Source organism: Pleurodeles waltl, chromosome 2_2, assembly GCF_031143425.1.
Source record: "Pleurodeles waltl isolate 20211129_DDA chromosome 2_2, aPleWal1.hap1.20221129, whole genome shotgun sequence".
NCBI classification, from domain to species: domain Eukaryota; kingdom Metazoa; phylum Chordata; class Amphibia; order Caudata; family Salamandridae; genus Pleurodeles; species Pleurodeles waltl.
Window position 1 is genome coordinate 1,195,278,067 of NC_090439.1, and position 27,643 is coordinate 1,195,305,709.

At 48.2% G+C, this 27,643-nt stretch overlaps 1 protein-coding gene across 1 annotated transcript in view; it reads right to left on the minus strand.

The window, feature by feature from the left end:
• Positions 1–27,643, minus strand: part of LOC138279330 (butyrophilin-like protein 2) — a 430,170-nt gene that overhangs the window by 53,098 nt on the left and 349,429 nt on the right. Inside the window, exons 10-11 of the mRNA XM_069219396.1 lie at positions 17,386–17,667; positions 4,175–4,291 (exon numbers count right to left, since the gene is read on the minus strand). Coding sequence (XP_069075497.1) covers positions 4,175–4,291; positions 17,386–17,667 — 399 coding nt within the window. The remainder of the gene's footprint in view (positions 1–4,174; positions 4,292–17,385; positions 17,668–27,643) is intronic.

Here is a 27,643-nt window from a genome sequence, read left to right on the forward strand (position 1 = left end):
CATTGCGGATTCAACACTCATCTTTGGAAACCAATAAATCACCATCAATGCATGTGAAAAATCAGCACATCCATCGACTGCAGGAGTGACATCGACACATTTACTAACGCATGTAGGAAAGTACCATCTTGCCTGGCATGTTACCCCCATTTTTCACTGTATATATGTTGTTTTAGTTGTATGTGTCACTTGGACCCTGTTCACCAGGGCCCCAGTGCTCATAAGTGTGCCTGAATGTGTTACCTGTGTAGTGACTAACTGTCTCACTGAGGCTCTGCTAATCAGAACCTCAGTGGTTATGCTCTCTCATTTCTTTCCAAATTGTCACTAACAGGCTAGTGACCATTTTTACCAATTTACATTGGCTTACTGGAACACCCTTATAATTCCCTAGTATATGGTACTGAGGTACCCAGGGTATTGGGGTTCCAGGAGATCCCTATGGGCTGCAGCATTTCTTTTGCCACCCATAGGGAGCTCTGACAATTCTTACACAGGCCTGCCACTGCAGCCTGAGTGAAATAACGTCCACGTTATTTCACAGCCATTTTACACTGCACTTAAGTAACTTATAAGTCACCTATATGTCTAACCTTTACCTGGTAAAGGTTAGGTGCAAAGTTACTTAGTGTGAGGGCACCCTGGCACTAGCCAAGGTGCCCCCACATTGTTCAGAGCCAATTCCCTGAACTTTGTGAGTGCGGGGACACCATTACACGCGTGCACTACATATAGGTCACTACCTATATGTAGCTTCACAATGGTAACTCCGAATATGGCCATGTAACATGTCTATGATCATGGAATTGCCCCCTCTATGCCATCCTGGCATTGTTGGTACAATTCCATGATCCCAGTGGTCTGTAGCACAGACCCTGGTACTGCCAAACTGCCCTTCCTGGGGTTTCACTGCAGCTGCTGCAGCTGCCAACCCCTCAGACAGGCATCTGCCCTCCTGGGGTCCAGCCAGGCCTGGCCCAGGATGGCAGAACAAAGAACTTCCTCTGAGAGAGGGTGTGACACCCTCTCCCTTTGGAAAATGGTGTGAAGGCAGGGGAGGAGTAGCCTCCCCCAGCCTCTGGAAATGCTTTGTTGGGCACAGATGTGCCCAATTCTGCATAAGCCAGTCTACACCGGTTCAGGGGACCCCTTACCCCTGCTCTGGCGCGAAACTGGACAAAGGAAAGGGGAGTGACCACTCCCCTGACCTGCACCTCCCCTGGGAGGTGTCCAGAGCTCCTCCAGTGTGCTCCAGACCTCTGCCATCTTGGAAACAGAGGTGCTGCTGGCACACTGGACTGCTCCTCTCTCCTAAGTAGCCAAACCCTCTTTTCTGGCTATTTAGGGTCTCTGTCTCTGGGGAAACTTTAGATAACGAATGCAAGAGCTCATCCGAGTTCCTCTGCATCTCTCTCTTCACCTTCTGATAAGGAATCGACTGCTGACCGCGCTGGAAGCCTGCAAACCTGCAACATAGTAGCAAAGACGACTACTGCAACTCTGTAACGCTGATCCTGCCGCCTTCTCGACTGTTTTCCTGCTTGTGCATGCTGTGGGGGTAGTCTGCCTCCTCTCTGCACCAGAAGCTCCGAAGAAATCTCCCGTGGGTCGACGAAATCTTCCCCCTGCAACCGCAGGCACCAAAAAGCTGCATTACCGGTCCCTTGGGTCTCCTCTCAGCATGACGAGCGAGGTCCCTCGAATCCAGCGACTCTGTCCAAGTGACCCCCACAGTCCAGTGACTCTTCAGTCCAAGTTTGGTGGAGGTAAGTCCTTGCCTCACCTCGCTGGGCTGCATTGCTGGGAACCGCGACTTTGCAGCTACTCCGGCCCCTGTGCACTTCCGGCGGAAATCCTTTGTGCACAGCCAAGCCTGGGTCCACGGCACTCTAACCTGCATTGCACGACTTTCTAAGTTGGTCTCCGGCGACGTGGGACTCCTTTGTGCAACTTCGGCGAGCACTGTTTCACGCATCCTCGTAGTGCCTGTTTTTGGCACTTCTCCGGGTGCTACCGGCTTCAGAGAGGGCTCCTTGTCTTGCTCTATGTCCTTTCTCTCTGCTGGTCCAATTTGCGACCTCCTGGTCCCTCCTGGACCTCAGCAGCATCCAAAAACGCTAACTGCACGATTTGCAGCTAGCAAGGCTTGTTGGCGTTCTTTCGGCGGGAAAACACTTCTGCACAACTCTCCATGGCGAGAGGGATCCGTCCACCAAAGGGGAAGTCTCTAGCCTTTTTCGTTCCTGCAGAAACCTCAGCTTCTTCTGTCCAGTAGAAGCTTCTTTGCACCCGCAGCTGGCATTTCCTGGGCATTTGCCCATCTCCGACTTGCTTGTGACTTTTGGACTTGGTCCCCTTGTTCCACAGGTACCCTAGATTGGAAATCCACAGTTGTTGCATTGCTGGTTTGTGTCTTTCCTGCATTATTCCTGTAACACAACTTCTTTGTCCTTAGGGGAACTTTAGTGCACTTTGCACTCACTTTTCAGGGTCTTGGGGAGGGTTATTTTTCTAACTCTCACTATTTTCTAATAGTCCCAGCGACCCTCTACAATGTCACATAGGTTTGGGGTCCATTCGTGGTTCGCATTCCACTTTTGGAGTATATGGTTTTGTGTTGCCCCTATCCCTATGTTTCCCCATTGCATCCTATTGTAACTATACATTGTTTGCACTGTTTTCTAAGACTATACTGCATATTTTTGCTATTGTGTATATATATCTTGTGTATATTTCCTATCCTCTCACTGAGGGTACACTCTAAGATACTTTGGCATATTGTCATAAAAATAAAGTACCTTTATTTTTAGTATAACTGTGTATTGTGTTTTCTTATGATATTGTGCATATGACACTAAGTGGTACTGTAGTAGCTTCACACGTCTCCTAGTTCAGCCTAAGCTGCTCTGCTAAGCTACCATTATCTATCAGCCTAAGCTTCTAGACACCCTAATAAGGGATAACTGGGCCTGGTGCAAGGTGCAAGTACCCCTTGGTACTCACTACAAGCCAGTCCAGCCTCCTACAACGCATCAAACCTGCATCTTGTGCTTGCGACCAGGATCAAGGTACTTTGATGCCCGGCCATGTGCAGCTCCTGTACCCAACCACGTTCAAGCACACTCGGATTGAACTGTTGACTTTGCCCTGGTCCAGTGTGACTTAAACTAACTCCTAAAGCCCTATTTGCGTCTAAGCACTGGAACACTTTTTATTCTTTAAAAATCATAATTTAACTTCTACTTATTGGATTTTTGTCATTTTGGTCTAACATTATTTATAAAATCATATTCTATTTTTCTAACCTGGTGTGGATTACTTTTGTGGTGTTTTCATTGTGTTATTGTGTGCTTGTGTTGCACAAATACTTTGCAAATTGCCTATTTAGATAACCTGCCTGCTCTGTACTAAGCTACCAGAAGGTGAGCACATGTTATCTTTTAGAGTGTATCGGACTTACCCTGGCTAGAGTGGTGGTCCCTGCTTGGACTGGGTATACACCTATTCCATCTGGAGACCCCAGTTTCTAACACATTAATATAATGGGGTTGGTCTGCTGTACTGATGTACTGGATGCCAGGTTCAAGGGGTTGGTCTGCTAGACTAATGTACTGAACACTAAGTTCAAGGGGTTGGTCTGCTGTACTGATATTCTGGACACCAGGTTCAAGGGGATGGTCTGCTGCACTAATGTACTGGGCATTAGGTTCAAGGTGTTGGTCTGCTAACTGATGTACTGGACTCTTGGTTCAAGGGTTTATCTGCTGCACTGATGTACTGGACACTAGGTTCAAGGGGTTGGTGTCCTGCACTGATGTATTGGACATTAGATTCAAAGGGTTGGTTGGCTGCACTGATGTACTGGGTGCTAGGTTCAAGGGGTTTGCCCACGACACTGATGTACTGGACACTAGGTTCAAGGGGTTGGTGTCCTGCACTGATGTATTGGACATTAGATTCAAAGGGTTGGTTGGCTGCACTGGTGTACTGGATGCTAGGTTCAAGGGGTTGGTCAGCCTTTCTTCAGGGGAAACCCTTCCGTTTACAACCATCGTGCACAAGGACAGACCACATCGCTGAGGCTGGTCGGGGAGTTACATCACCTCCTATGTGAGGTTCACAGACCACAGCTGCTTCCCCGTCTCCATTTTACTGCGTCTTCATAGACACTCACCATTCGTCTTGCGATATTTCCAGACAAAGTAAGTGAGAGGGCCAAGGACACCCATCAGTACGATCACACTGACAATCAGCACCACAGTTGATGTAGACACTTGAGAGAGGAATGTGTCTGTTAGGAGAAAACGCACACACATTACTCCACAGAATTTTAATTCATGCTTGAGAGTAAAAGAGAATAAAGCAGATAATTCCCCACATTGTAGCAATAACTGAGAGGACATGCTCCAAGACTGAGAGAACAGAGTTAAAGGCCTGATTTAGAACTAGGAGAACAGATTACTCTATCACAACGTGACCAATACCTCGTCCACTGAAATCTGAATCCCATTATAGCACTTGGGATTTAGATGTCACTGAGTTCTATATTAGGCCCTATGTATTTTATCCTGTGCATTCAAAATATTGGAACAAATAACCTTCTAGCAAGAAGGATTACATTCCAGGTCCCAATCCAAATGTTTATAATGATTCATTCCCTATAAACCACTTGAAGATTATAAAGGGAAGGCTAGAGCCTGTGTGTGTGGAGAGAGCTCGCCACAAGGGAGGAGCATTAACTGGGGCCCCAGGAGGATGTTGGGGCCTGGCCAGGTGGGCAGAGCATTGCATGGGGCCCCAGGAGGATGTTAGGGGCCAGGGGGGATGTTAGGGGCCTGCCCAGGTGAGAGCAGCATTGCATGGGGCCTGAGAGGATGTTAAGGGCCTGTGGACTGGGAAGATATAAGGGGGCCTGGCCAGGTGGGAGGAGCATTGCATGGGTCCCTGGGAAGATGGTAGGGGCCTCTGGACTGGGAGGATGTTAGGGTCCTGGGCATGTTGGAAGAGCATTGCATGGGGCCCCAGGAGGATGTTAGGGGCCTGGCCAGGTAGGAGGAGCATTGTATGGGGGCCCTGGAGGATGTTAGGGCCAGGCCTTGTGAAGAAAACATTGCATGGGTCTCTGGCAGCATGGCAAGGGCCTGTGAACTGGGAGTGTAGGAAGCTGGTCTGGTGTGTGGTGGGTACGCAAAGTACTTACACCTTATACGAGGTCCAGGTACCCCCTATTAGTGAACTGTAGGCAGTGTCTAGAAGCCAGCCTCTCTAGAGGTAGTTGTGGATGAGCATCCAAGGCTTATCTAGGAGACACGCAAAGCTCATGCCATACCAATGTAGTCACATAGCAGTTGCACACATGAAAGAAAACACTCAGTTGTACAAATATAAAGGTATTCTATTTTTGGAACACAATACCATAAACACTAGAAGGGCAACCCTCCAATAGGAGGTAGGTAATACATTAAATATACACACTAGTAATCAGAAATAGGCATAGAAAAGGTTAGAAAACAGTGCAAATAGCAATAGCCAATAGAGACCCTAGGGGGAGCCCAAAAAATATACTCCGGACCATGACCTGTGATGCAGGATCCACGCAGCTGGTCGTTATTGCAGCAGGTGTGGGAGGCTGGCCCTCTATGTAGTGTGCAAAACCAAGCACACTATGCAGAGGGTCAGGGCAACCACACGTTGGTTTCCAGAAGTAAAAATTAGACCACCTGTAGGAGGCTGGCCTGGCTTGTAGTGGGTACCAGAGGTACTTACACTTTGTGCCAGTTCCAGTTATCCCTTGTTAGTGTAGAAGAGGTGTTTCTAGCAGCTTAGGCTGATAGAAGGTAGCTATGGCAAAGTAGCTTAGGCTGAACTAGGAGACATGTAAACCTGCTACTATACCACTGGTGTCATATGCACAATATCATAAGAAAACACAATACACAGATATACTAAAAATAAAGGTACTTTATTTTTATGACAATATGCCAAAAGTATCTCACTGAGTACCCTCAGTATGAGGATGAGAAATATACACAAGATATATGTACACAAACCAAAATTATGCAGGTTATAGCAAGAAAAGTAATGCAAGCAGTGTAAAGTGTAAAGATTTTACTTTTGACAGGCATGCTGTCTCCAGTATCAATTGTGTGTTCACACCAAAATGTGGTGCCTGCCACAATTGAAAACAGTTCAGAAAACTGACCAAGGAGATTTACGAAGTTGTGTTTCTGTTCTGCAGTGAGACAGTCTGCCAAAACTACTCCTTCCACTAGAGCATCCTCTTCTGTGGAGGAGAAGAGATCAGGGAGAGGGTCACTCTCTTCTTCCTGTCCTTCATCTGTTGCCATGAGCAGGGTGAGATCAGCCCTGTCAAAGTAGGGTTTTAGGCGGTTGACATGAATCACTCTAAGGGGACTCCTGGCAGTGCCCAGGTCAACCAAGTAGGTGACCTCGCCCTTCTTTTCAACAATTAGATGGGGTCCACTCCATTTGTCCTGGAGTGCTCTTGGGGCCACAGGCTCCAATACCCACACCTTCTGTCCTGGTTGGTACTGGATCAGGACAGCCTTCTGGTCATGCCATTGCTTTTGGAGCTCTTGGCTGGCCTGAAGGTTTTTACTGGCCTTTTTCATGTACTCCGCCATTTTGGATCTTAGGCCAAGTACATAGTCCACTATGTCCTGTTTGGGAGCTTTTAAAGGTTGTTCCCAACCCTCCTTCACAAGTGTTAGCGGACCTCTGACAGGGTGCCCAAATAGGAGTTCAAAGGGGCTGAAGCCCACTCCTTTCTGGGGTACCTCCCTGTAAGCAAAAAGGAGGCAAGGTAACAGGACATCCCATCTCCTCCTGAGTTTTTCAGGGAGTCCCATTATCATTCCTTTGAGAGTTTTATTAAACCTCTCTACCAGTCCATTTGTGTGTGGATGATAAGGTGTGGTGAATTTGTATGTTACACCACATTCCTTCCACATAGCCTTCAAGTATGCAGACATAAAGTTGCTACCCCTGTCTGATACAACCTCTTTTGGGAAACCCACCCTGCAAAAGATTCCCAGGAGGGCTTTTGCCACTGAAGGAGCTGTAGTGGTTCTTAGAGGAATTGCTTCAGGATATATTGTGGCATGGTCCATTGCCACCAAGATAAACCTGAAGCAGTAGGAGGGTCAAGGGGGCCAATTATGTCAACCCCTACCCTTTCAAAGGGAACCCCAACCACAGGTAGTGGAAAAAGGGGAGCCTTTGGTGTGCCACCAGTCTTGCTACTGGCTTGGCAGGTCACACAAGACTTACAAAAATCGTTTGTGTCCTCTGACATCCTAGGCCAGTGAAACATGGGGACAAGCCTTTCCCATGTTTTGATCTGGCCCAAATGCCCAGCCAAAGGAATGTCATGTGCCAGAGTTAGGAGGAACTCTCTGTACTGCAGGAGAATGACCAATCTCCTGGCTGCTCCAGGTTTTGGGTCCCTTGCCTCTGTGCACAAGAGGTTGTCCTCCCAGTAAACTCTATGTGAGTCACGGACATCCCTATTTTGCTGCTTGACAGCTTGCTGTCTGAGACGCTCTAATGTGGGACAGGATTGCTGTGCCACACTCAGCTCTTCCCTGGCAGGCCCCCCTCCACCCAAAAGCTCAGCAGTGTCTGCTGCCAGCTCCTCTGGTGAAGGTTCTGCACAGGGAGGAAATTCTTCTTCCTCAGAAGTTGAATCATCTGTAGAGGGAGGGATAGTGGGTAGGGATTTACCCTGGCTACCCCTAGCTTTAGGGAGCACTTGGTCCATTGTTCCAGGATCCAAGTCACCCTGTCCTTTTTTCTTTTTGGCCTGAGCCCTGGTTAAAGCAAAAATATGTCCAGGAATGCCCAGCACTGCTGCATGAGCCTCCAACTCCACTTCTGCCCAAGCTGATGTCTCTACATCATTTCCTAGTAGACAGTCTACAGGTAAATCTGAAGCAACCACAACTTTCTTTGGACCAGTAACCCCCCCACAGTTGAGATTCACAATAACCATGGGGTGGCTAAGAGTGTTGTTATGAGCGTCTGTCACTTGGTACTGGTGACAAAGTAGGTGTTGTTCAGGGTGTACCAGTTTCTCTATCACCATGGTAACACTGGCACCTGTGTCCCTGTAGGCCTGAACCTCAACACCATTGATTAGGGGAAGTTGCTTGTACTTATCCATATTGAGGGGACAAGCAACCAAGGTGGCGAAATCAATGGCACCTTCAGAGACTAACAAAGCCTCTGTGGTCTCCCTAACAAGACTAACCCCAACTAAATTACCAAAAGTGAGCCCAGCTACTCCCTTGGATTGGCTATTAGTAGGTTTGCTCCCACCACCACTGCTATTACTAGGGGCACTAGAGTTTTCAGTAGGGGTTGTGGTAGTGGGAGGTTTGGTGTTTTTCTTCGGAGAACTGGCATCAGTTGTCCAATGGCCGTTGACTTTACACAAATAACACCAAGGCTTTTTAACTTGATTTGAAGAGGATTTGGACCCACCACCCCCACCAGAGCATTTTTGTGGGCCTGATGAAGACTAATTTTTAGATTTGTCCCCACCCTTTTCAGAAGACTTACCATCCTTCTTCTTGCCTTCCCTGTCACCCCCTGTATGAACTTTTCTGTTCACTCTTGTTCTGACCCATTTGTCTGCCTTCTTTCCCAATTCTTGGGGAGAGGTCAGATCTGAGTCCACTAGATATTGGTGTAACAAGTCAGACACACAGGTATTCAGAATATGCTCTCTCAGAATAAGAATATACAGGCTTTCATAGTCAGAAACTTTACTGCCATGTAACCACCCCTCCAAGGCCTTCACTGTACAGTCAACAAAGTCTATCCAGTCTTGTGAGGACTCTTTTCTGGTGTCTCTTAACTTAATCCTGTATTGTTCAGTGGTTAAGCCAAATCCATCCAAGAGTGCATCCTTCAAAACTGCAAAATTGTTAGCATCACTTTCTCTAACAGTAAGGAGCCTATCCCTACCCTTTCCATTGTAAGATAGCCAAAATATAGCAGCCCACTGCCTTTGAGAGACCCCCTGTACATTACAGGCCCTCTCAAGTGCAGCAAACCACTTGTTGATGTCATCCCCCTCCTTGTAAGGGGGAACTATCTTGTGCAGATTCCTGGAATGATGCTCTCTTACAGGATTACTATCAGGAATACTGCTGCTGCCACCATGGGGTCCAAACCCCAATCTCTGTCTCTCCTTCTCCAGGTCTAGGGATTCCCTGTCTAGAGCCAGCTGTTGCTGTTTAAGCTTCAGCCTGGTCTCTTCCACTCTCAACTTTTTGAGTGTGGGTGGGTTGGGAATGCTTGGACACTGAGGATATATTGGAACCAACAGAGGGAGATCTGTCCCTAACAGCTTGGACTCTGGCCTCCAGGAATAAAAACATCCCTACTATGCTGGGAGCTCGTATTACTCCCAGCATTGCTCTGTGGTCTGCTGAGGGACAGATTTGGAATAGAACCCTCCACACCTCCCTCAAGGGGTTCCCCTGAGTCAGAATGGGAGCTATCTACCAACTTCTCAGTTGAAGTGCCTGCTAGGGACTTATCATTCTCAATGAGCAAGTTAAATAGAAATTCTCTTGAAGTGTTCTTCCCTATCACTAAACCTCTATCAATGCAGTGACTCCTTAGGCTCTTGAAGTTTAAATTGTCATAAGTTGTATTGACCATTTTAAGAGCAGTTCCTACATCAGACATGATAGAAGAAGGTTTAGAGACAGTGAGAAGAGAGAAAAAGTTTCAGGACTTTTTAAAGAACAGAAAAAAAATCTTTTTCAAACTTTTTTGGAAACTTTTAGAAGTTTAGGAGTACTTTTCAGCACTTAGCAGAATGTGTAAGAGGAGAAAAGCAAAACATTTTGGTTAAGTGTACATACACTAAACTTGTTTTGTATATTATTCTCTTTTTATTACACAATGACAAAGTGGTAAGTAGTTACAAGTACTTATCCCAGCGCTGCACAACCAATGTAGGAGGCTGACCTGGCTTGAAGTGGGTACCAGAGGTACTTACACCTTGTGCCAGGTCCAGTTATCCCTTATTAGTGTAGAAGAGGTGTTTCTAGCAGCTTAGGCTGATAGAAGGTAGCTATGGCAAAGCAGCTTAGGCTGAACTAGGAGATATGTAAAGCTCCTACTATACCACTGGTGTCATATGCACAATATCATAAGAAAACACAATACACAGATATACTAAAAATAAAGGTACTTTATTTTTATGACAATATGCCAAAAGTATCTCAGTGAGTACCCTCAGTATGAGGATGAGAAATATACACAAGATATATGTACACAAACCAAATTTATGCAGGTTATAGCAAGAAAAGTAATGCAAGCAGTGTAAAATTATAATAGATTGCAATAGGAGCACATAGGTGTAGAGGCAACACAAACCATATACTCAAAAAGTGGAATGCAAACCACGAATGGTCCCAAAACCTATGTGAGCTTGTAGAGGGTCGCTGGGACTGTAAGAAAACAGTGAGGGTTAGAAAAATAGCCCACCCCAAGACCCTGAAAGGTAGGTGTAAAGTGCGCCTATAACCCGCAGAGAGCACAGAAGTTGTGATAGGGGGATTCTGCGAGGAAAACCAACACCAGCAATTCAACAACAGTGGATTTCTGCACCTGAGTACCTGTAAGACAAGGGGACCAAGTCCAAGAGTTGCGACAGTGTCAAGAGTGGGCAGGAGCCCAGGAAATGCCAGCTGAGGGTGCAAGGAAGCTGCCACCAGATGGAAGAAGCTTGGTGTTTTGCAAGAACGAAGAGGACTAGGAACTTCCCCTTTGGAGGATGGATGTCCCATGTCGTGAAGAAGCTTGCAGAGGAGTTCCCACGCAGAAAGACCGCAAACAAGTCTTGCTAACTGCAAGGGTCGCGGTTAGGGTTTTTGGATGCTGCTGTGGCCCAGGAGGGACCAGGATGTCGCCACTTGGATGAGGAGACAGAGGGGGCGCCCAGCAAGTCAGGGAGCCCTCACAGAAGCAGGCAGCACCTGCAGAAGTACCGTAACTGGCACTTAGACGAGGAGTGAAACAGAGTCCACGCGAAGTCACAAAAACGAGTTCCATGATGCCGGAGGACAACTCAGAAGGTTGTGCACTGCAGGTTAGAGTGCCGGGGACCCAAGCTTGGCTGTGTACGAAGGAAATCCTGGAAGAGTGCACAGGAGCCAGAGCAGCTGCAAATCACTCGGTACCCAGCAATGCAGTGTAGCATGAGGATGCAAGGACTTACCTCCACCAAACTTGGACTGAAGAGTCATTGGACTATGGGAGTCACTTTGACAAAATTGCTGAGTTCCAGGGACCACGCTCGTTGTGCTGAGAGGGGACCCAGAGGACCGGTGATGAAGTCTTTTGTTGCCTGCAGTTGCAGGGGGAAGATTCCGTCGACCTACTGGAGATTTCTTCAGAGCTCCTGGTGTAAGAAGGAGGCAGGCTACCCCCAGAGCATGCACCACCTGGAAACAGTCGAGAAAGCCGGCAGGATGAAGCGATACAAGATTGCTAGTAGTCGTCTGGCTACTTTGTTGCGGTTTTGCAGGCGTCCTGAGCAGTCAGCGGTTGATCCTTTGGCAGAAGGTGAAGAAGGAGATGCAGAGGAACTCTGGTGAGCTCTTGCATTCGTTATCTGAAGAATTCCCCAAAGCAGAGACCCTAAATAGCCAGAAAAGGAGATTTGTCTACCTAGGAAGGAGGATTGGCTACTAAGAGAGTTAAGATCCCATCAGAAGGAGTCTCTGACGTCACCTGCTGGCCCTGGCCACTCAGAGCAGTCCTGTGTGCCACAGACACCTCTGTTTCCAAGATGGCAGAGGTCTGGGAAACACTGGAGGAGCTCTGGGAACCTCCCCTGGAAGGTGCAGGTCAGGGGAGTGGTCACTCCCCTTTCCTTTGTCCAGTTTTGCGCCAGAGCAGGGCTGGGGGATCCCTAAACCAGTGTAGACTGGCTTATGCAGAGATGGGCACCATCTGTGCCCATCGAAGCATTTCCAGAGGCCGGGGGAGGCTACTCCTCCCCAGCCTTCACACCTATTTCCAAAGGGAGAGGGTGTTACACCCTCTCTCAGAGCAAATCCTTTGTTCTGCCTTCCTGGGCCAGGGCTGCCTGGACCCCAGGAGGGAAGAAACCTGTCTGAGGGGTTGGCAGCAGCAGCAGCTGCAGTGCAGACCCCGGAAAGGCAGTTTGGCAGTACCAGGGTTCTGTGCTAGCGACCCGGGGGATCATGGAATTGTCCCCCCAATGCCAGAATGGCATTGGGGTGACAATTCCATGATCTTAGACATGTTACATGGCCATGTTCGGAGTTACCATTGTGACGCTATACATAGGTAGGGACCTATGTATAGTGCACACGTGTAATGGTGTCTCCGCACTCACAAAGTCCGGGGAATTTGCCCTGAACAATGTGGGGGCACCTTGGCTAGTGCCAGGGTGCCCACACACTAAGTAACTTTGCATCCAACCTTCACCAGGTGAAGGTTAGACATATAGGTGACTTATAAGTTACTTAAGTGCAGTGGTAAATGGCTGTGAAATAACATGGATGTTATTTCACTCAGGCTGCAGTGGCAGGCCTGTGTAAGAATTGTCAGATCTCCCTATGGGTGGCAAAAGAAATGCTGCAGCCCATAGGGATCTCCGGGAACCCCAAAACCCTGGGTACCTCAGTACCATATACTAGGAAATTATATGGGTGTTCCAGTATGCCAATGTGAATTGGTGAAATTGGTCACTAGCCTGTTAGTGACAATTTGGAAAGCAGAGAGAGCATAACCACTGAGGTTCTGGTTAGCAGAGCCTCAGTCAGACAGTTAGTCATCACACAGGGAACACATACAGGGCACACTTATGAGCACTGGGGCCCCTCCTGGCAGGGTCCCAGTGACACATAGACTAAAACAAAATATATACAGTGAAATATGGGGGGTAACATGCCAGGCAAGATGGTTCTTTCCTACACCACCTAATGCTCCAATGTTTAAGGTAGCTCGTCGAGCAGTTAGGCTAATCCAGGAGATGTGCTGTATTTGCTGTACTCACAAATTTAATCATGTACCACACACACTCAATGAATAACTCAAGAGCATAATTTATGCAAATACGTAAGACTTTTATATACATTTTAACACCAAGATCTTTAGAATACGTTAAGTACTTTTCAAGTTATAACTTTTTTATGTTTTATTAAAATTAGTCTTTCTGTGCGTAAATACGCACCATTGGAATCAATGCAGTAAACATCACACATTTGGGTTACCAGTCTCTTCTCTCGCAGGGTGGCCGGAGTGGTCAGTGGGCACACTGTGCTAGCTGGAGAGCCTCGAGTGGCTCCCGGTTCCAGTGGGAGCAGTGTTGGAAAACCTCTTTGGCAGAGACGCAGGGCCACCTGGAGGGGCCGCTTGGAAAAGGAACTGGTTTGCAAGTTTAAGGTGGGTGCTTGGGGGTCCCTTGGGGCTGCTGAGTTCACAAGGGGTTGGGGACCTGGGGCACAAAGCAAATCCCATGATGCAAGGCTCTGTGCGGCCAGGTGAAGGGCGTTTTGGAGGTCTTGGATGTTGTGTGTAAAGGGACTCTTTGGAGCTGGAGGTTAGTCTTCTTCCTGGGGTCTCACAGGACATCCCGGGCACTCCGGTAGGTGGTCTGGGATGTCACTGAAGTCCCTTGATTGGGGATTCTTCCTGGTCCGGTTGCAGTTCTGGGGAGCGGTTGTTGGTGATGTCCAATGTGCACTGGTCAGTAACTGGGGTATTGCCACAACTCAGCTACGGGAGGGCGCTGTGCCACCAAGGTGGGCACAGTTGCAGGTCTCATTCGGACTGTAGTTGATGTGTCATTTGGTCCGACTGCGACTTCTGGTTGCGAAAATATTGTCAGTACAGTGAAGTGTCCGTCACCGGTTTGCAGGTTTCTTGCAAGTTCCCGTAGCTTGTTAAGTGGTGCCTCCATTCAGGAAGGGGTTCTGTGTCTATTTGTGAAGCCTGGAGGTCCTCAGGGTCTTTTGAGGTCAGTCCAGTGCTCAGCTCCTCCGCACGGGCGATTGCTGGGGCACTGGTGCAGCAAACAGGGGTCTTAGAGCCTCTTCTGGTACAGCAGGCCCTCTGTTCTCGTCTTGGCTGGGATATATGGTGCTGTCTACTTTTCTTCCAGCTGAATCTAATTTCTTGGTCTAGGGGAGCCCACTAAATACTAAATGTAGTGGACATTTTAGGGGGAACCTGGTAGTGTCCAGTGGGACACTTACCCTTGGGTGGCTACACCCACTACAGTGACCACTTCCTGTGGGAAGGGGCACTTACGTAAACCCTATTGGATATTCTTCTACCATCCAACATGGAGGAAAATTAGATGTAGGGTCCACTTCGCCTGCCAGCCCCTAAGGGTGGTGCATGCTCAATGAGGCCACTCCTCCCACCCTTTGTATGGTTTCCCGCCTTTGCTCCAGCAGAAGTGGGGGTTGCAAAGGGGGAACCCCTCTGCTGCTATCAGCAGGACTGGGGGCTTGAGTTTCAGGGGCAGTAGCCCATTGAAGCTCACCGTCAGGGTGTTGCACATTCCTGAGGGAGTCCCTAGGTGACGCAAAGCTTGTTAATGGTCCCCAGCACTGAGGCATGGCTCGATCTCTGGACACAGAGAGCTTGTTAATTGTCACTGTCACTGCGGCATGGCTGGATCCCTAGGTGCAGAAAGCTTGTTAATTGTTCCTGTCACTGAGGCATGGCTGAGTTTCTAGGTGCTCCGAGCTTGTTCAGGGTCCTGGCCACTGCAGTATGGGTGGGGTCCCTAGGTGCAGTAAGCTTGTTAATGGTCCCCGTCACTGTAGCATGCCTGGGTTCCGAGGTGTGGTAAGCTTGTTTTTGGTCCTCGTCACTGGGGCATGGCTGGGCCGCTAGGCACAGTGAGCTTGTTAATGGTCATAATCACAGTGGCATGGTTGGATCCCTAGGTGCTGCGACCTTGTTAATAGTCCTCATCACTGCGGCATGGCTGAGTCCCTGTGCATGGCAAGGTTGTTAACGTTCCTTGTCACAGTGGCATGGTTAGGTCCCTAGGTGCAGTGAGCTTGTTAACGATCATTGTCACTGTGGCATGGCTGGTTCCTTAGGTGTGGCAAGCTTGTTAATTATCCTTGTCACTACAGCATGGTTTGGGTCCCTAGGTGCGGCAAGCTTGTTAATGATCTTACTCACTGTGGCATGGCTGGGCCCCTAGGTGTGTCAAACTTGGTAATGATCCTTGTCACTTAGGCATGGCTGGGCCCCTAGGCACAGTGAGCTTGTTAATGGTCCTTGTCACTGCAGTATGGGTTGGGTCCCTAGGTGCTGCAAGCTTGTTAACGGTCCTCGTCACTGTGGCATGGCGGGTTCCCTAGGTGTGCCAAGCTTGTTAATGATCCTGGTCACTGAGGCATGGCAGGGTCCCTTGGCCCAGTGAGCCTGTCAATGGTCCTTGTTGGTGCATTACGGGTTGGGTCCCTAGGTGTGGTAAGCTTATTAATGGTCCTCATCACCGTGGTGTGGCTGGGTCCCTAGGCGCGGAAAGCTTGCACACATTTCTGAGTGCAGCCTCCTCCTGAGGGAGACTCACTGACAGTGAGACCACTTAAAACTTGGGTGGATTGTTCCAGCAAGTATGCCATCATATTATCCCATAGCTTTATAATACGTGGGATTCAGTAATTCCTGTAAAAAAGGCAGTCTCCAATTTCTTTATAATCTGCGACTTGTGCTGCACCCAACCAGCGATTACAAAGAACAGATGTCAGAACTCGACTGTAATGTTTTTGCAGGTGAGATCTAATGCCACAGTGACTGCTGCCAGAGCCAGCTGCAGAGGTGAAAGGCAGGTTGGGTCGTGGAGCAGCTGTTCAAAGCAACGAAAATAAAAAGTGTTGCACTTCTTTCTTCTGCTCTATTTTTCTAGCTTAAAGTGAACAGCAGAGCACATGATTATTTTCGCATTTCTTGAAGACTTATAGAAAACTTAGATTTTTTTCTGCATGATTCCACACATTTTGAGTTACTACAGCTTTTTTTTTTTAAAGACATATTGAACTGCTTCTGATATCCTTTTGCAACAAATATATAACAGGTTTTTGATGTGTTTAATTTTGCACTAGAGATTCTGTTTTTATTTTTCATGTTTGCAAACCTGCTCCCTGTTTCTGACAAAGCTATGTATATTTATGAAACTAAGTCATCTTTTTGCACCGTAGGGGAAGGGCAGGAATGTGCATATTTAGGGGCATATGGTGCATTCCTGCCTTTTGCTCTGCACTGGCACTCTTTAGGCAGCCCAGCACCGAGGCAAGCACCCTTGCACTATGCTGCAAGGGTGCCCGTGTTGCGTGCAAGATGGTTTTTGTGCAAGATGGGGCTCCTTCCTGCACAAAACAATCCTAGGAGGTGTATTCCTCTATCTCTGTATGCTACAGAATGCAGTACACATAGAAAGAGGAAGTAATGAGGAGAAATCAAGGGATTTCTCCTAGTTTTGTCTTCCCTAAGAAGGAACAAGCTTTTGGCACATTTCGAGGTTTATAAGTCCTTGTAAATGTGGGAAATAGTCAAAATCCCTGGGAGTTGCATCTGCACACCCTCTGCAATGTCTATGGAATGCCTATCCAGGGCAGAGTAGTGTAACATAGTGATTTGTGCTGCGTTGTGCTACTCCAGATTTATGAGGCTACTCAGAGCAACGCAAAGTGGTTTTGTCTGGCTGTTAATTCTGTTTTAGAGGATTGTGTTGCGCATGTACCACAATGTGTGATGTACATACATTGCAAACCTATTGTAAATATGCCCCCAAGATTTTAAGTGGTTTGTTGGAAAGGTGATGGTGTGACCATGTATTATATGGAATAAAGTACCCCGCCACACATGATTAGCATCTTGCATGTCACCTCAAAGTTAAATAATCTTAAAAAAGAACTCAACCTTTGGCCTCATTCTTCTACATGGTGATGAAACTCCTTGGTGACTAGTTACATCTTTGACTCTCAGTTATTAGAGCACCAAAATTGAGATTTTCTGGTGAAATTATATGCTTGTGAGCTAGCAAAAGAACAAGATAGATTCAAACACATCCCTGGTAATTCCGCCCTCATATTATCCAAAATCTATTTCTGAATAGGTTTTTATAGAGTAAAAGGCTCACTCATGACAACCATTCATGATTATCTGAAAAAGAATAAGAACTCCTCTAAATTCCAGTAATGAAATCTTCCTCAATCCTGATGCCCTGAAGAGATTGTTTAAATCACGCCCACCATCCCCTTTGGTCCTATAAGAACTACACAAATCTCTTACAGTCCCTAAATCTCAGACAAACTCAGGTGCACACGTCACTTTCTGCTGACTTACCTGACATAGAGATGTGCACACCGTGCTCCTGCTGAGTGAGGTGGTTCCTTATCGAACACAACACATTCTGGCTGGATTTTGATTTCATGACAATGGTGATGGCCCCGTAGAACAAGCCCTCTTCATCCACAGCCCATGTCTCGCTGAGCGGTGACAAGGAGTTTTTCTTCACATCCTGCCATGCAGCATCTGGCTTTGGATACCAACCTGAAGATTTACATGCAACCAGTATCCCTCCATCCTCATGGTGATCAATGTGGATGAGAGGAAAGTTTCCAAAGCCTTCAAGGTGGAAAAGAAGACAAAGAAACTCAGACATATTCAATCAGTGGTAGTATGTCACCAAGGAATGGAAACAGCAGTTTCTCATTAATTGAATAAAGTTATGAGACACATCCAGTATGGACATGCCTGCCTACTGCAAATTTTAAAATATATTTTTATGGAGATATTTAGATTATTTCTATGACCTCTACCATCTATCGTTCAACACAAGCCACATCAACGTGCAGTACCTTGTGGTAGACACAGGCACCAATGCAGAGAGCAGAGAATTCACCTCCATGTCATGGCTATCCCCTTTCGCTTCTGCATGCACAACTATACTCCCTGCATGCCGAGGCTAGGGAGGTCCAAGGGACATATTTTTGTTCATCATCACATACTTTCCTTTCTTCACCCTGTAACCACTTCAATAAAGGAGCTGGGCAGTGAAACTTCATGAACCTACATGAAGATATCACAATTTTGGAGCAAATGTGGTCTGCCAGTATCCTGAGTGACTGTTTCAGGTGAGGGCAAAAAGTCATGTGAGATACCAGCAGAAGAATGGTTTTAGCAGGAAATGTATCTTGCAAGACTCTCAGCATGAAACTTTGAGAAACGACATATTCCAGGATAATGTAACAAATTTTATACAATGTGAATTTCAGGAAAAACATAAGCATAATATGAATTTGGCCCAGGCCTTCATAATCGCTTCTTCTATTTTGTCTTCCACTCCCTTCACTGTATGGTGTCCATATAGAGCCCGCAGACCCGACACTCAAGTCATGCTACTGTACAGTGTCTGTATGGACACCACAGATGAGACTCAGAGGTTTTGGCCCCTCCTATAGCATGGTGTACATACATACTGCATGGTGTGATATAGACCCCACGGACCAGACTTTCAGGTTATGGCTGTAGCAGGCTGGCCCTCTATGTAGTGTGCAAAACTAAGCACACTGTGCAGGGGTCCAGGCAACCACACGTTGGTTTCCAAAGGTAAAAATCAGACCACCTAATGCTCACATTTTTAAGGTCGCTGGTCCAGCAGTTAGGCTAATCCAGGAGATGTGCTAAGTATTTGTTGTGCTCACAAATCCAATCGTGCATCAAACACACTCAATGAATAACTCGGGCCAGATTTTATAAAAATACTTCACACTTTTATATAAATTTTAAGGACAAAATCTTTAGAATACGTTAAGTACTTTTTTAGTTATGACTTTTTGAAATTTTAATATAGTTAGTGTTTCTGTGCGTAATTACCCACCATAGGATTCAATAGGCAGTCACTTTAAAAAAATGCAGTAAAAACGGTACAGTTGGGTTACCAGTCTCTTCTTTTGTAAGGTGGTCAAGTAGTCGGTGGGCACCGTGTGCCAGCTGGAGAGCCACGGGCGGCTCCCGGTTCCAGCAGGAGCAGCGTTGGAAAACCTCTTGGCACAGGCACAGGGCCACCTGGATGGGCCACTTGGAAAAGGAGCTGGTTTGCTAATTTAATGTTGGTGCCTGGGGGTCCCCTTGGGCTGTTGAGGTCACAAGGGGTTGGGGACCCGGAGCACACAGCAGTTCCTGTGATGCAGGGCTCAGGGCGGCCAGCTGCAGGGTGTTTTGGAGGTCCTGGATGCTGTGCGCAAAAGGACCCTTTTGAGCTGGAGGTAAATCTTCTTCAGATTGTGCAAGATGTTGCAGGCACTCTGGTGAAAGTTCCAGGGTGTCACTGAAGTCCCTCAACTGAGGCTTCCTCCTAGTTCAGTTGTAGCTCTGGGGGAGCTGTTGTTGTTGATGTCTGACATGCAAAGGTCACTCCCTGAGGTATTGCCACAACTCAGCCACGGGAGGGCACCTTGCCACCAAACTGGTCACACTTGCAGGTCTTGTCTGGGTTGTCTTTGGTATGTTGTTGGGTTGGACTGGGGCTTCCGGTTGCGGAGATATTGTACAGTTAGTGAAGTGTCCCTCTCCTAGTTGCAGGTTCCTGTAGTTTATTAAGTGGCGCCTCCACTCAGAAAGGAGCTCTTGTGCTATTTGCAAAGCCTGGAGGATCTCGGAGTCTCTTGAGGTCGGTCCAGTGATCAGCTCCTTTGCATCGGCGATTGTCGGGACACTGGTGCAGCAAGTATGGGTCTTGGAGCCTTTCTGGTGCAGCAGGTCCTCTGTCCTCATCTTCGCAGGCTATTTGGTGCTATCTTCTTTTCTTCCAGATGAATCCAAAATCTTGGTCTAGGGGAGCCCACTAACTACTGAATTTAGTGGGCTTTTTAGGGGGAACCTGGTAGTGTCCAATGGGACACTTATCTTAGGGTGGCTACACCCACTACAGTGACCACTTCCTTTGGGAAGGGTCACATCCCCAAACCCTATTGGATATTTTCCTCCCATCCAATATGGAGGCAAATTAGATGGAGGGTCCACTTCACCTGCAGGCCCCTAGGGGTGGTGCATGCTCAATGAGGCCACTCCTCCTACCCTTTGTCTGGTTTCCTGCCTTTCCTCCCACCAAAAGTAGGGGTTAGCAAGGGGGGAAGCCCTCTGCTGCTAGCAGCAGGCCTGGAGGCTTGAGCTTCAGGTGCAGAAGCCCTTTGAAACTCACCGCCAGAGTGTTACACATTCCCGAGGGGAGGGAGTGTTAGCTCCTCCACCCAGGATGGGCATTGCCTTACAAAACAGAGAGCCATGGCTCTCCCCCTGGTTTGTAGTTTGGCTGTCTGGAAGTGGCAGGCTGGATGGAATCAGTCAGCAACTATTCCAGTAAGGTTAGCTTTTGCAGGGAGCACCTCTAAGGTGGCCCCTGGATATATTTAGCGTTAAGTCCAATACTGGTACCAATTTGGATTTCATATTCTGAGTTGTTTGATACCAAACAACCCAGGGTACAGAGTGGCCATCATGTAACTGGGGAACTTGTGTTTGACCAGTGTCACTAGACGTACTTAAAATGGCTGCTCTGTTCACTCACTATGTCCCAGGTTTAGCAAGGACACAGTGGGGGCATATTGCTATGCAATTATGCTCTCACATACAGTGTGGTGCACCTTGCCTTAAGGCTGTAAGGCCTAGTAGAGGGGTGACTTACCCATACCATATGCATTGTAGGGTAAACAGGGCACACAGGGAGTGTGCCATGTCGAGTTTGCCTTTTTAGGTTTGCCCCAGTACACTCAGCCCACACTGGCAGTGCTGGGTACATCTGGGTGCAGGGCCCTAGAGGGTGGCACAATCAGTGCTGCTGCCCTCAGGGGCTCGCCCATAATATCCCATGCCGTGGGTACAGGTGTACCCATTTACTAGGGACTTATAGTGATATTTAAGAGTGTGTCCAATTGTGCCAAGCATCACAACAGATTTAGAGAAAAAGCTCTGGCCCGGGAAACCTGGTTAGCAGGAGCCCTGGGCACTGCCAACTTCTAGAACAAATCAACATCAGGCGAAGAGTGGGGGCTAACCATGCAAAAAGAGGCCTCTCGGATGGCTCTTCTACTGCAAGGTGTCCATTTAGAGCCTGTAGACCAGGCTCTCAAGTTATGGTCCTTTTACTGTACAGTGTCCATATAGACCCATAGACCAGACTCTCAGGTTATGGCCCTTCTACTGTACAGTATCCATATAAATCTCACAGACCAGACTCACAGGTTATGAACCTTCTGCTGTATGGTGTCCATATAGAGCCTACAGACCAGACTCTCAGGTTATGGCCCGTTCTACTGCATGGTGTCCATATAGAGCCCATAGACAGGACTCACAGGTTATTGTGTCTTCTACTGTAGGGTGTTGTAGGAAAGTATCATCTTGCCTGGCATGTTACCCCCATTTTTCACTGTATATATGTTGTTTTAGTTGTATGTGTCACTGGGACCTTGTTCTCCAGGGCCCCAGTGCTCATAAGTGTGCCTGAATGTGTTACCTGTGTAGTGACTAACTGTCTCACTGAGGCTCTGCTAATCAGAACCTCAGTGGTTATGTTCTCTCATTTCTTTCAAATTGTCACTGACAGGCTAGTGACCAATTTTACCAATTTACATTGGCTTACTGGAACACCCTTATAATTCCCTAGTATATGGTACTGAGGTACCCAGGGTATTGGGGTTCCAGGAGATCCCTATGGGCTGCAGCTTTTCTTTTGCCACCCATAGGGAGCTCTGACAATTCTTACACAGGCCTGCCACTGCAGCCTGAGTGAAATAACGTCCACGTTATTTCACAGCCATTGTACACTGCACTTAAGTAACTTATAAGTCACCTATATGTCTAACCTTTACCTGGTAAAGGTTAGGTGCAAAGTTACTTAGTGTGAGGGCACCCTGGCACTAGCCAAGGTGCCCCCACATTGTTCAGGGCCAATTCCCCGGACTTTGTGAGTGCGGGGACACCATTACACGCGTGCACTACATATAGGTCTTTACCTATATGTAGCTTTACAATGGTAACTCCGAATATGGCCATGTAACATGTCTATGATCATGGAATTGCCCCCTCTATGCCATCCTGGCATTGTTGGCACTATCCCATGATCCCAGTGGTCTGTAGCACAGACCCTGGTACTGCCAAACTGCCCTTCCTGGGGTTTCACTGCAGCTGCTGCTGCTGCCAACCCCTCAGACAGGCATCTGCCCTCCTGGGGTCCAGCCAGGCCTGGCCCAGGATGGCAGAACAAAGGACTTCCTCTGAGAGAGGGTGTTACACCCTCTCCCTTTGGAAAATGGTGTGAAGGCAGGGGAGGGGTAGCCTCCCCCAGCCTCTGGAAATGCTTTCTTGGGCACAGATGTGCCCAATTCTGCATAAGCCAGTCTACACCGGTTTAGGGGACCCCTTAGCCCTGCTCTGGCGCGAAACTGGACAAAGGAAAGGGGAGTGACCACTCCCCTGACCTGCACCTCCCCTGGGAGGTGTCCAGAGCTCCTCCAGTGTGCTCCAGACCTCTGTCATCTTGGAAACAGAGGTGTTGCTGGCACACTGGACTACTCTGAGTGGCCAGTGCCACCAGGTGACGTCAGAGACTCCTTCTGATAGGCTCCTTCAGGTGTTAGTAGCCTATCCTCTCTCCTAGGTATCCAAACCCTCTTTTCTGGCTATTTAGGGTCTCTGTCTCTGGGGAAACTTTAGATAACGAATGCAAGAGCTCATCAGAGTTCCTCTGCATCTCTCTCTTCACCTTCTGCCAAGGAATCGACTGCTGACCGCGCTGGAAGCCTGCAAACCTGCAACAAAGTAGCTAAGACGACTACTGCAACTCTGTAACGCTGATCCTGCCGCCTTCTCGACTGTTTTCCTGGTGGTGCATGCTGTGGGGGTAGTCTGCCTCCTCTCTGCACTAGAAGCTCCAAAGAAATCTCCCGTGCTGCATTACCGGTCCCTTGGGTCTCCTCTCAGCACGACGAGCAAGGTCCCTCGAATCCAGCAACTCTGTCCAAGTGACTCCCACAGTCCAGTGACTCTTCAGTCCAAGTTTGGTGGAGGTAAGTCCTTGCCTCACTTTGCTAGACTGCATTGCTGGGAACCGCGACTTTTGCAGCTACTCCGGCCCCTGTGCACTTCCGGCGGAAATCCTTTGTGCACAGCCAAGCCTGGGTCCACGGCACTCTAACCTGCATTGCACGACTTTCTAAGTTGGTCTCCGGTGACGTGGGACTCCTTTGTGTAACTTCGGGTGAGCACTGTTTCATGCATCCTTGTAGTGCCTGTTTCTGGCATGTCTCCGGGTGCTACCTGCTGCTAAGAGGGCTCCTTGTCTTGCTCGACGTCCCCTCTACCTCCTGGTCCAATTTGCGACCTCCTGGTCCCTCCTGGGCCACAGCAGCCTCTAAAAACGCTAACAGCATGATTTGCAGCTAGCAAGGCTTGTTGGCGTTCTTTCGGCGAGAAAACACTTCTGCTCAACTCTCCACGGCAAGAGGGATCTGTCCACCAAAGGGGAAGTCTCTAGCCCTTTTCGTTCCTGCAGAAACCTCAGCTTCTTCTGTCCAGTAGAAGCTTCTTTGCACCCACAGCTGGCATTTCCTGGGCATCTGCCCATCTCCGACTTGCTTGTGACTTATGGACTTGGTCCTCTTGTTCCACAGGTACCCAAGATTGGAAATCCATTGTTGTTGCATTGTTGGTTTGTGTCTTTCCTGCATTATTCCTCTATCACGACTTCTATGTCCTTGGGGGAACTTTAGTGCACTTTGCACTCACTTTTCAGGGTCTTGGGGAGGGTTATTTTTCTAACTCTCACTATTTCCTAATAGTCCCAGCGACCCTCTACAAGGTCACATAGGTTTGGGGTCCATTCGTGGTTCGCATTCCACTTTTGGAGTATATGGTTTGTGTTGCCCCTATCCCTATCTGTCCCCATTGCATCCTATTGTACCTATACATTGTTTGCACTGTTTTCTAAGACTATACTGCATATTTTTTGGTATTGTGTACATATATCTTGTGTATATTTCCTATCCTCTCACTGAGGGTACACTCTGAGATACTTTGGCATATTGTCATAAAAATAAAGTACCTTTATTTTTAGTATAACTGTATTGTGTTTTCTTATGATATTGTGCATATGACACTAAGTGGTACTGTAGTAGTTTCACACGTCTCCTAGTTCAGCCTAAGCTGCTCTGCTAAGCTACCATTATCTATCAGCCTAAGCTGCTAGACACCCTATACACTAATAAGGGATAACTGGGCCTGGTGCAAGGTGCAAGTACCCCTTGGTACTCACTACAAGCCAGTCCAGCCTCCTACAGGTGTCCATATAGAGCCCACAGACTAGACTCTCAGGTTATGGCCCTCTCTACTGTATGGTGTCCATATAGAGCCCACAGACCAGACTCACAGGTTATGAACCCTCTACTGTATGGTGTCTATATAGAGCCCATTGACAGGACTCACAGGTTATGGTCTCTTCTACTGTAGGGTGTCCATATAGACCCGCATACCAGACTCTTAGCTTATGGCCCGTCTACTGTACTTCATTTTTACATCTGAAATCTGTCAGAGGTTAACAAAAATAATTTTCACTGATAAATCGAAATAACTACAGTATAATGTGGATCATGTGGTTGCTTTGTTTAAAATCTTAAGTGAAGGTGACCACATCAGCGTATAATCTTCCTAGGTGGCTGGACTCCCTTCACCCCATCGTTTAGGATATCTCTCCAGGCTGGTGGACCATCTTCACAACTTCTCTCAGGACACAAATACCATCTCAAGGCTGGAGGACTCCCTTCGCCCCTTCTCTTAGGACACATGTTCCCTCACCAGGCTGGTGCACTCCCTTCACCCCTTCTCTTAGGTCATATACACTCGCCAGGCTGGTGGACTGCCTTCACCCCTTCTCTTAGGTCACATATACCCTCCCAGGCTGGTGCACGCCCTTCACCCCTTCTCTTAGGTCACATATACCCTCCCAGGCTGGTGCACTCCATTCACCCCTTCGCTTAGGTCACATATACCTTCGCCAGGCTGGTGCACTCCCTTCACCCCTTCTCTTAGGTTATGTACATCCTCCCAAGGTTTGTGGACTCCCTTCACTCATTCTCTTAGGTAACATATATACTCCCCAGGCTGGTGGACTCCCTTCACCCATTCTCTTAGGTCACATATATCCTCCACCAGGCTGGTAGACTCCCTTCACCCGTTCTCTTAGGTCACATATATACTCCCCAGGCTTGTGGACCCCCTTTACCCCTTCTCTTAGGTCACATATTCCCTCTCCAGGCTGGTGCGCTCCCTTTACCCCTTCTCCTAGGTCACATATATCCTCCCCACGCTGGCAGACTCCCTTTACCCCTTCTCTTAGGTCACATATACCCTCGCCAGGCTGGTGCACTACCTTCACCCCTTCTCTTAGTTCACATATATCCTCCCCAGGCTGGTAAACTCCCTTCACACGTTCTCTTAGGTCACATATATACTCCCCAGGCTTGTGGACTCCCTTTACCCCTTCTCTTAGGTCACATATACCCTCGTCAGGCTGGTGCACTCCCTTCACCCCTTCTCTTAGGTCACATATATCCTCCCCAGGCTGGTAGACTCACTTTACCCCTTCTCTTAGGTCACATACACCCTCGCCAGACTGGTGCACTCCCTTCACCCCTTCTCCTAGCTCACATATATCATCCCGAGGCTGGCAGACTCCCTTCACCTGTTCTCTTAGGTCACATACATACTCCCCAGTCTTGTGGACTCCCTTCACCCCTTCTCTTAGGTCACATATATCCTCCCTAGGCTGGTAGACTCCCTTCACCCCTTCTCTGAGGTCACATATACCACCCCCAGGCTGGTGCAACCCCTTCCCCCCTTCTCTTAGGACAAATATTCCCTCACCAGGCTGGTGCACTCCCTTTACACCTTCTCTTAGGTCACATATACCCTTCCAGGCTAGTGGACTCCCTTCACCCCATTTCTTAGGTCACATATACCCTCGCGGGCTGGTGGACTCCCTTCACCCCTTCTCTTAGGTCACATATACCCGCCCAGGCTGGTGCACTCCCTTTACCCCTTCTCTTAGGTCACATATACCCTCGCCAGGCTGGTGCACTCCCTTCACCCCTTCTCTTAGGTCACATATATCCTCCCCAGGCTTGTGGACTCCCTTCGCCCCTTTTCTTAGGAAACATAGACACTCCCCAGGCTGGTGGACTCCCTTCACCCGTTCTCTTAGGTCACATATCTACTCCCCTGGCTTGTGGACTCCCTTCACCCCTTCTCTTAGGTCACATATACCCTCGCCAGGCTGGTGTACTCCCTTCACCCCTCCTCTTAGGTCACATATATCCTCCCCAGGCTGGTAGACTCCCTTCACCCGTTCTCTTAGGTCACATATATACTCCCCAGGCTGGTAGACTCCCTTCACCCGTTCTCTTAGGTCACATATATACTCCCCAGGCCTCTGGACTGCCTTTATCCCTTCTCTTAGGTCACATATACCTTTGCCAGGCTGGTGCACTCCCTTCACCCTTTCTCTTAGGTCACATATATCCTCCCCAGGCTGGTAGACTCCCTTCACCCCTTCTCTTAGGTCACATATACCCTTGCCAGGCTGGTGCACTCCCTTCACCCTTTCTCTTAGGTCACATATATCCTCTCCAGGCTGGTAGACTCACTTTACCCCTTCTCTTAGGTCACATATATCCTCTCCAGGCTGGTAGACTCCCTTCACCCATTCTCTTAGGTCACATATATCCTCCCCAGGCTGGTAGACTCCCTTCACCCATTCTCTTAGGTCACGTATATACTCCCCAGGCTTGTGGACTCCCTTTAACCCTTCTCTTAGGTCATATATACCCTCCCCAGGCTTGTGGACTCCCTTCACCCCTTTTCTTAGAACACATATATCCTCCCCAGGCTTGTGGACTTCCTTCACCCCTTCTCTTAGGACACATATACACTCCCCAGGCTGTTGCACTCCCTTCACCTGTTCTCTTAGGTCACATATATAATCCCCAGGCTTGTGGCCTCCCTTTACCCCTTCTCTTAGGTCACATATACCCTCGCCAGGCTGGTGCACTCCCTTCACCCCTTCTCTTGGGTCACATATATCCTCCCCAGTCAGGTAGACTCCCTTCACCCATTCTCTTAGGTCACATATACACTCCCCAGGCTTGTGGACTCCCTTTACCCCTTTTCTTAGGTCACATAAGCCCTTCCCAGGCCTGTTGACTCACTTCAATCCCTTCTCTTAGTACACATATACCCTCTCTAGGCTGCAGGACTCCCTTCACCCCTTTTCTTAGGACATGTATGCCCTCCCCAGGCTGGGGTACTCCCTTCACCTCTTCTTTTAGGACACATACGCCCTATTCTGGTTGGTTGACTCCCTTTACCCCTTCTCGTAGGTCATGTGTACACTCTCCATGCTGGTGGACTCCCTTTCCTTCTTCTCCTAAAACATGTGTCACTTCCCCAGGCTGGAGGGATTTCTTCGTCGCTTGTCTTAGGAAACATATATTCTCCTCAGGCTGGAGTGCTCCCTTCAACCCTTCTTTTTCGTCACATATACCCATCAAAG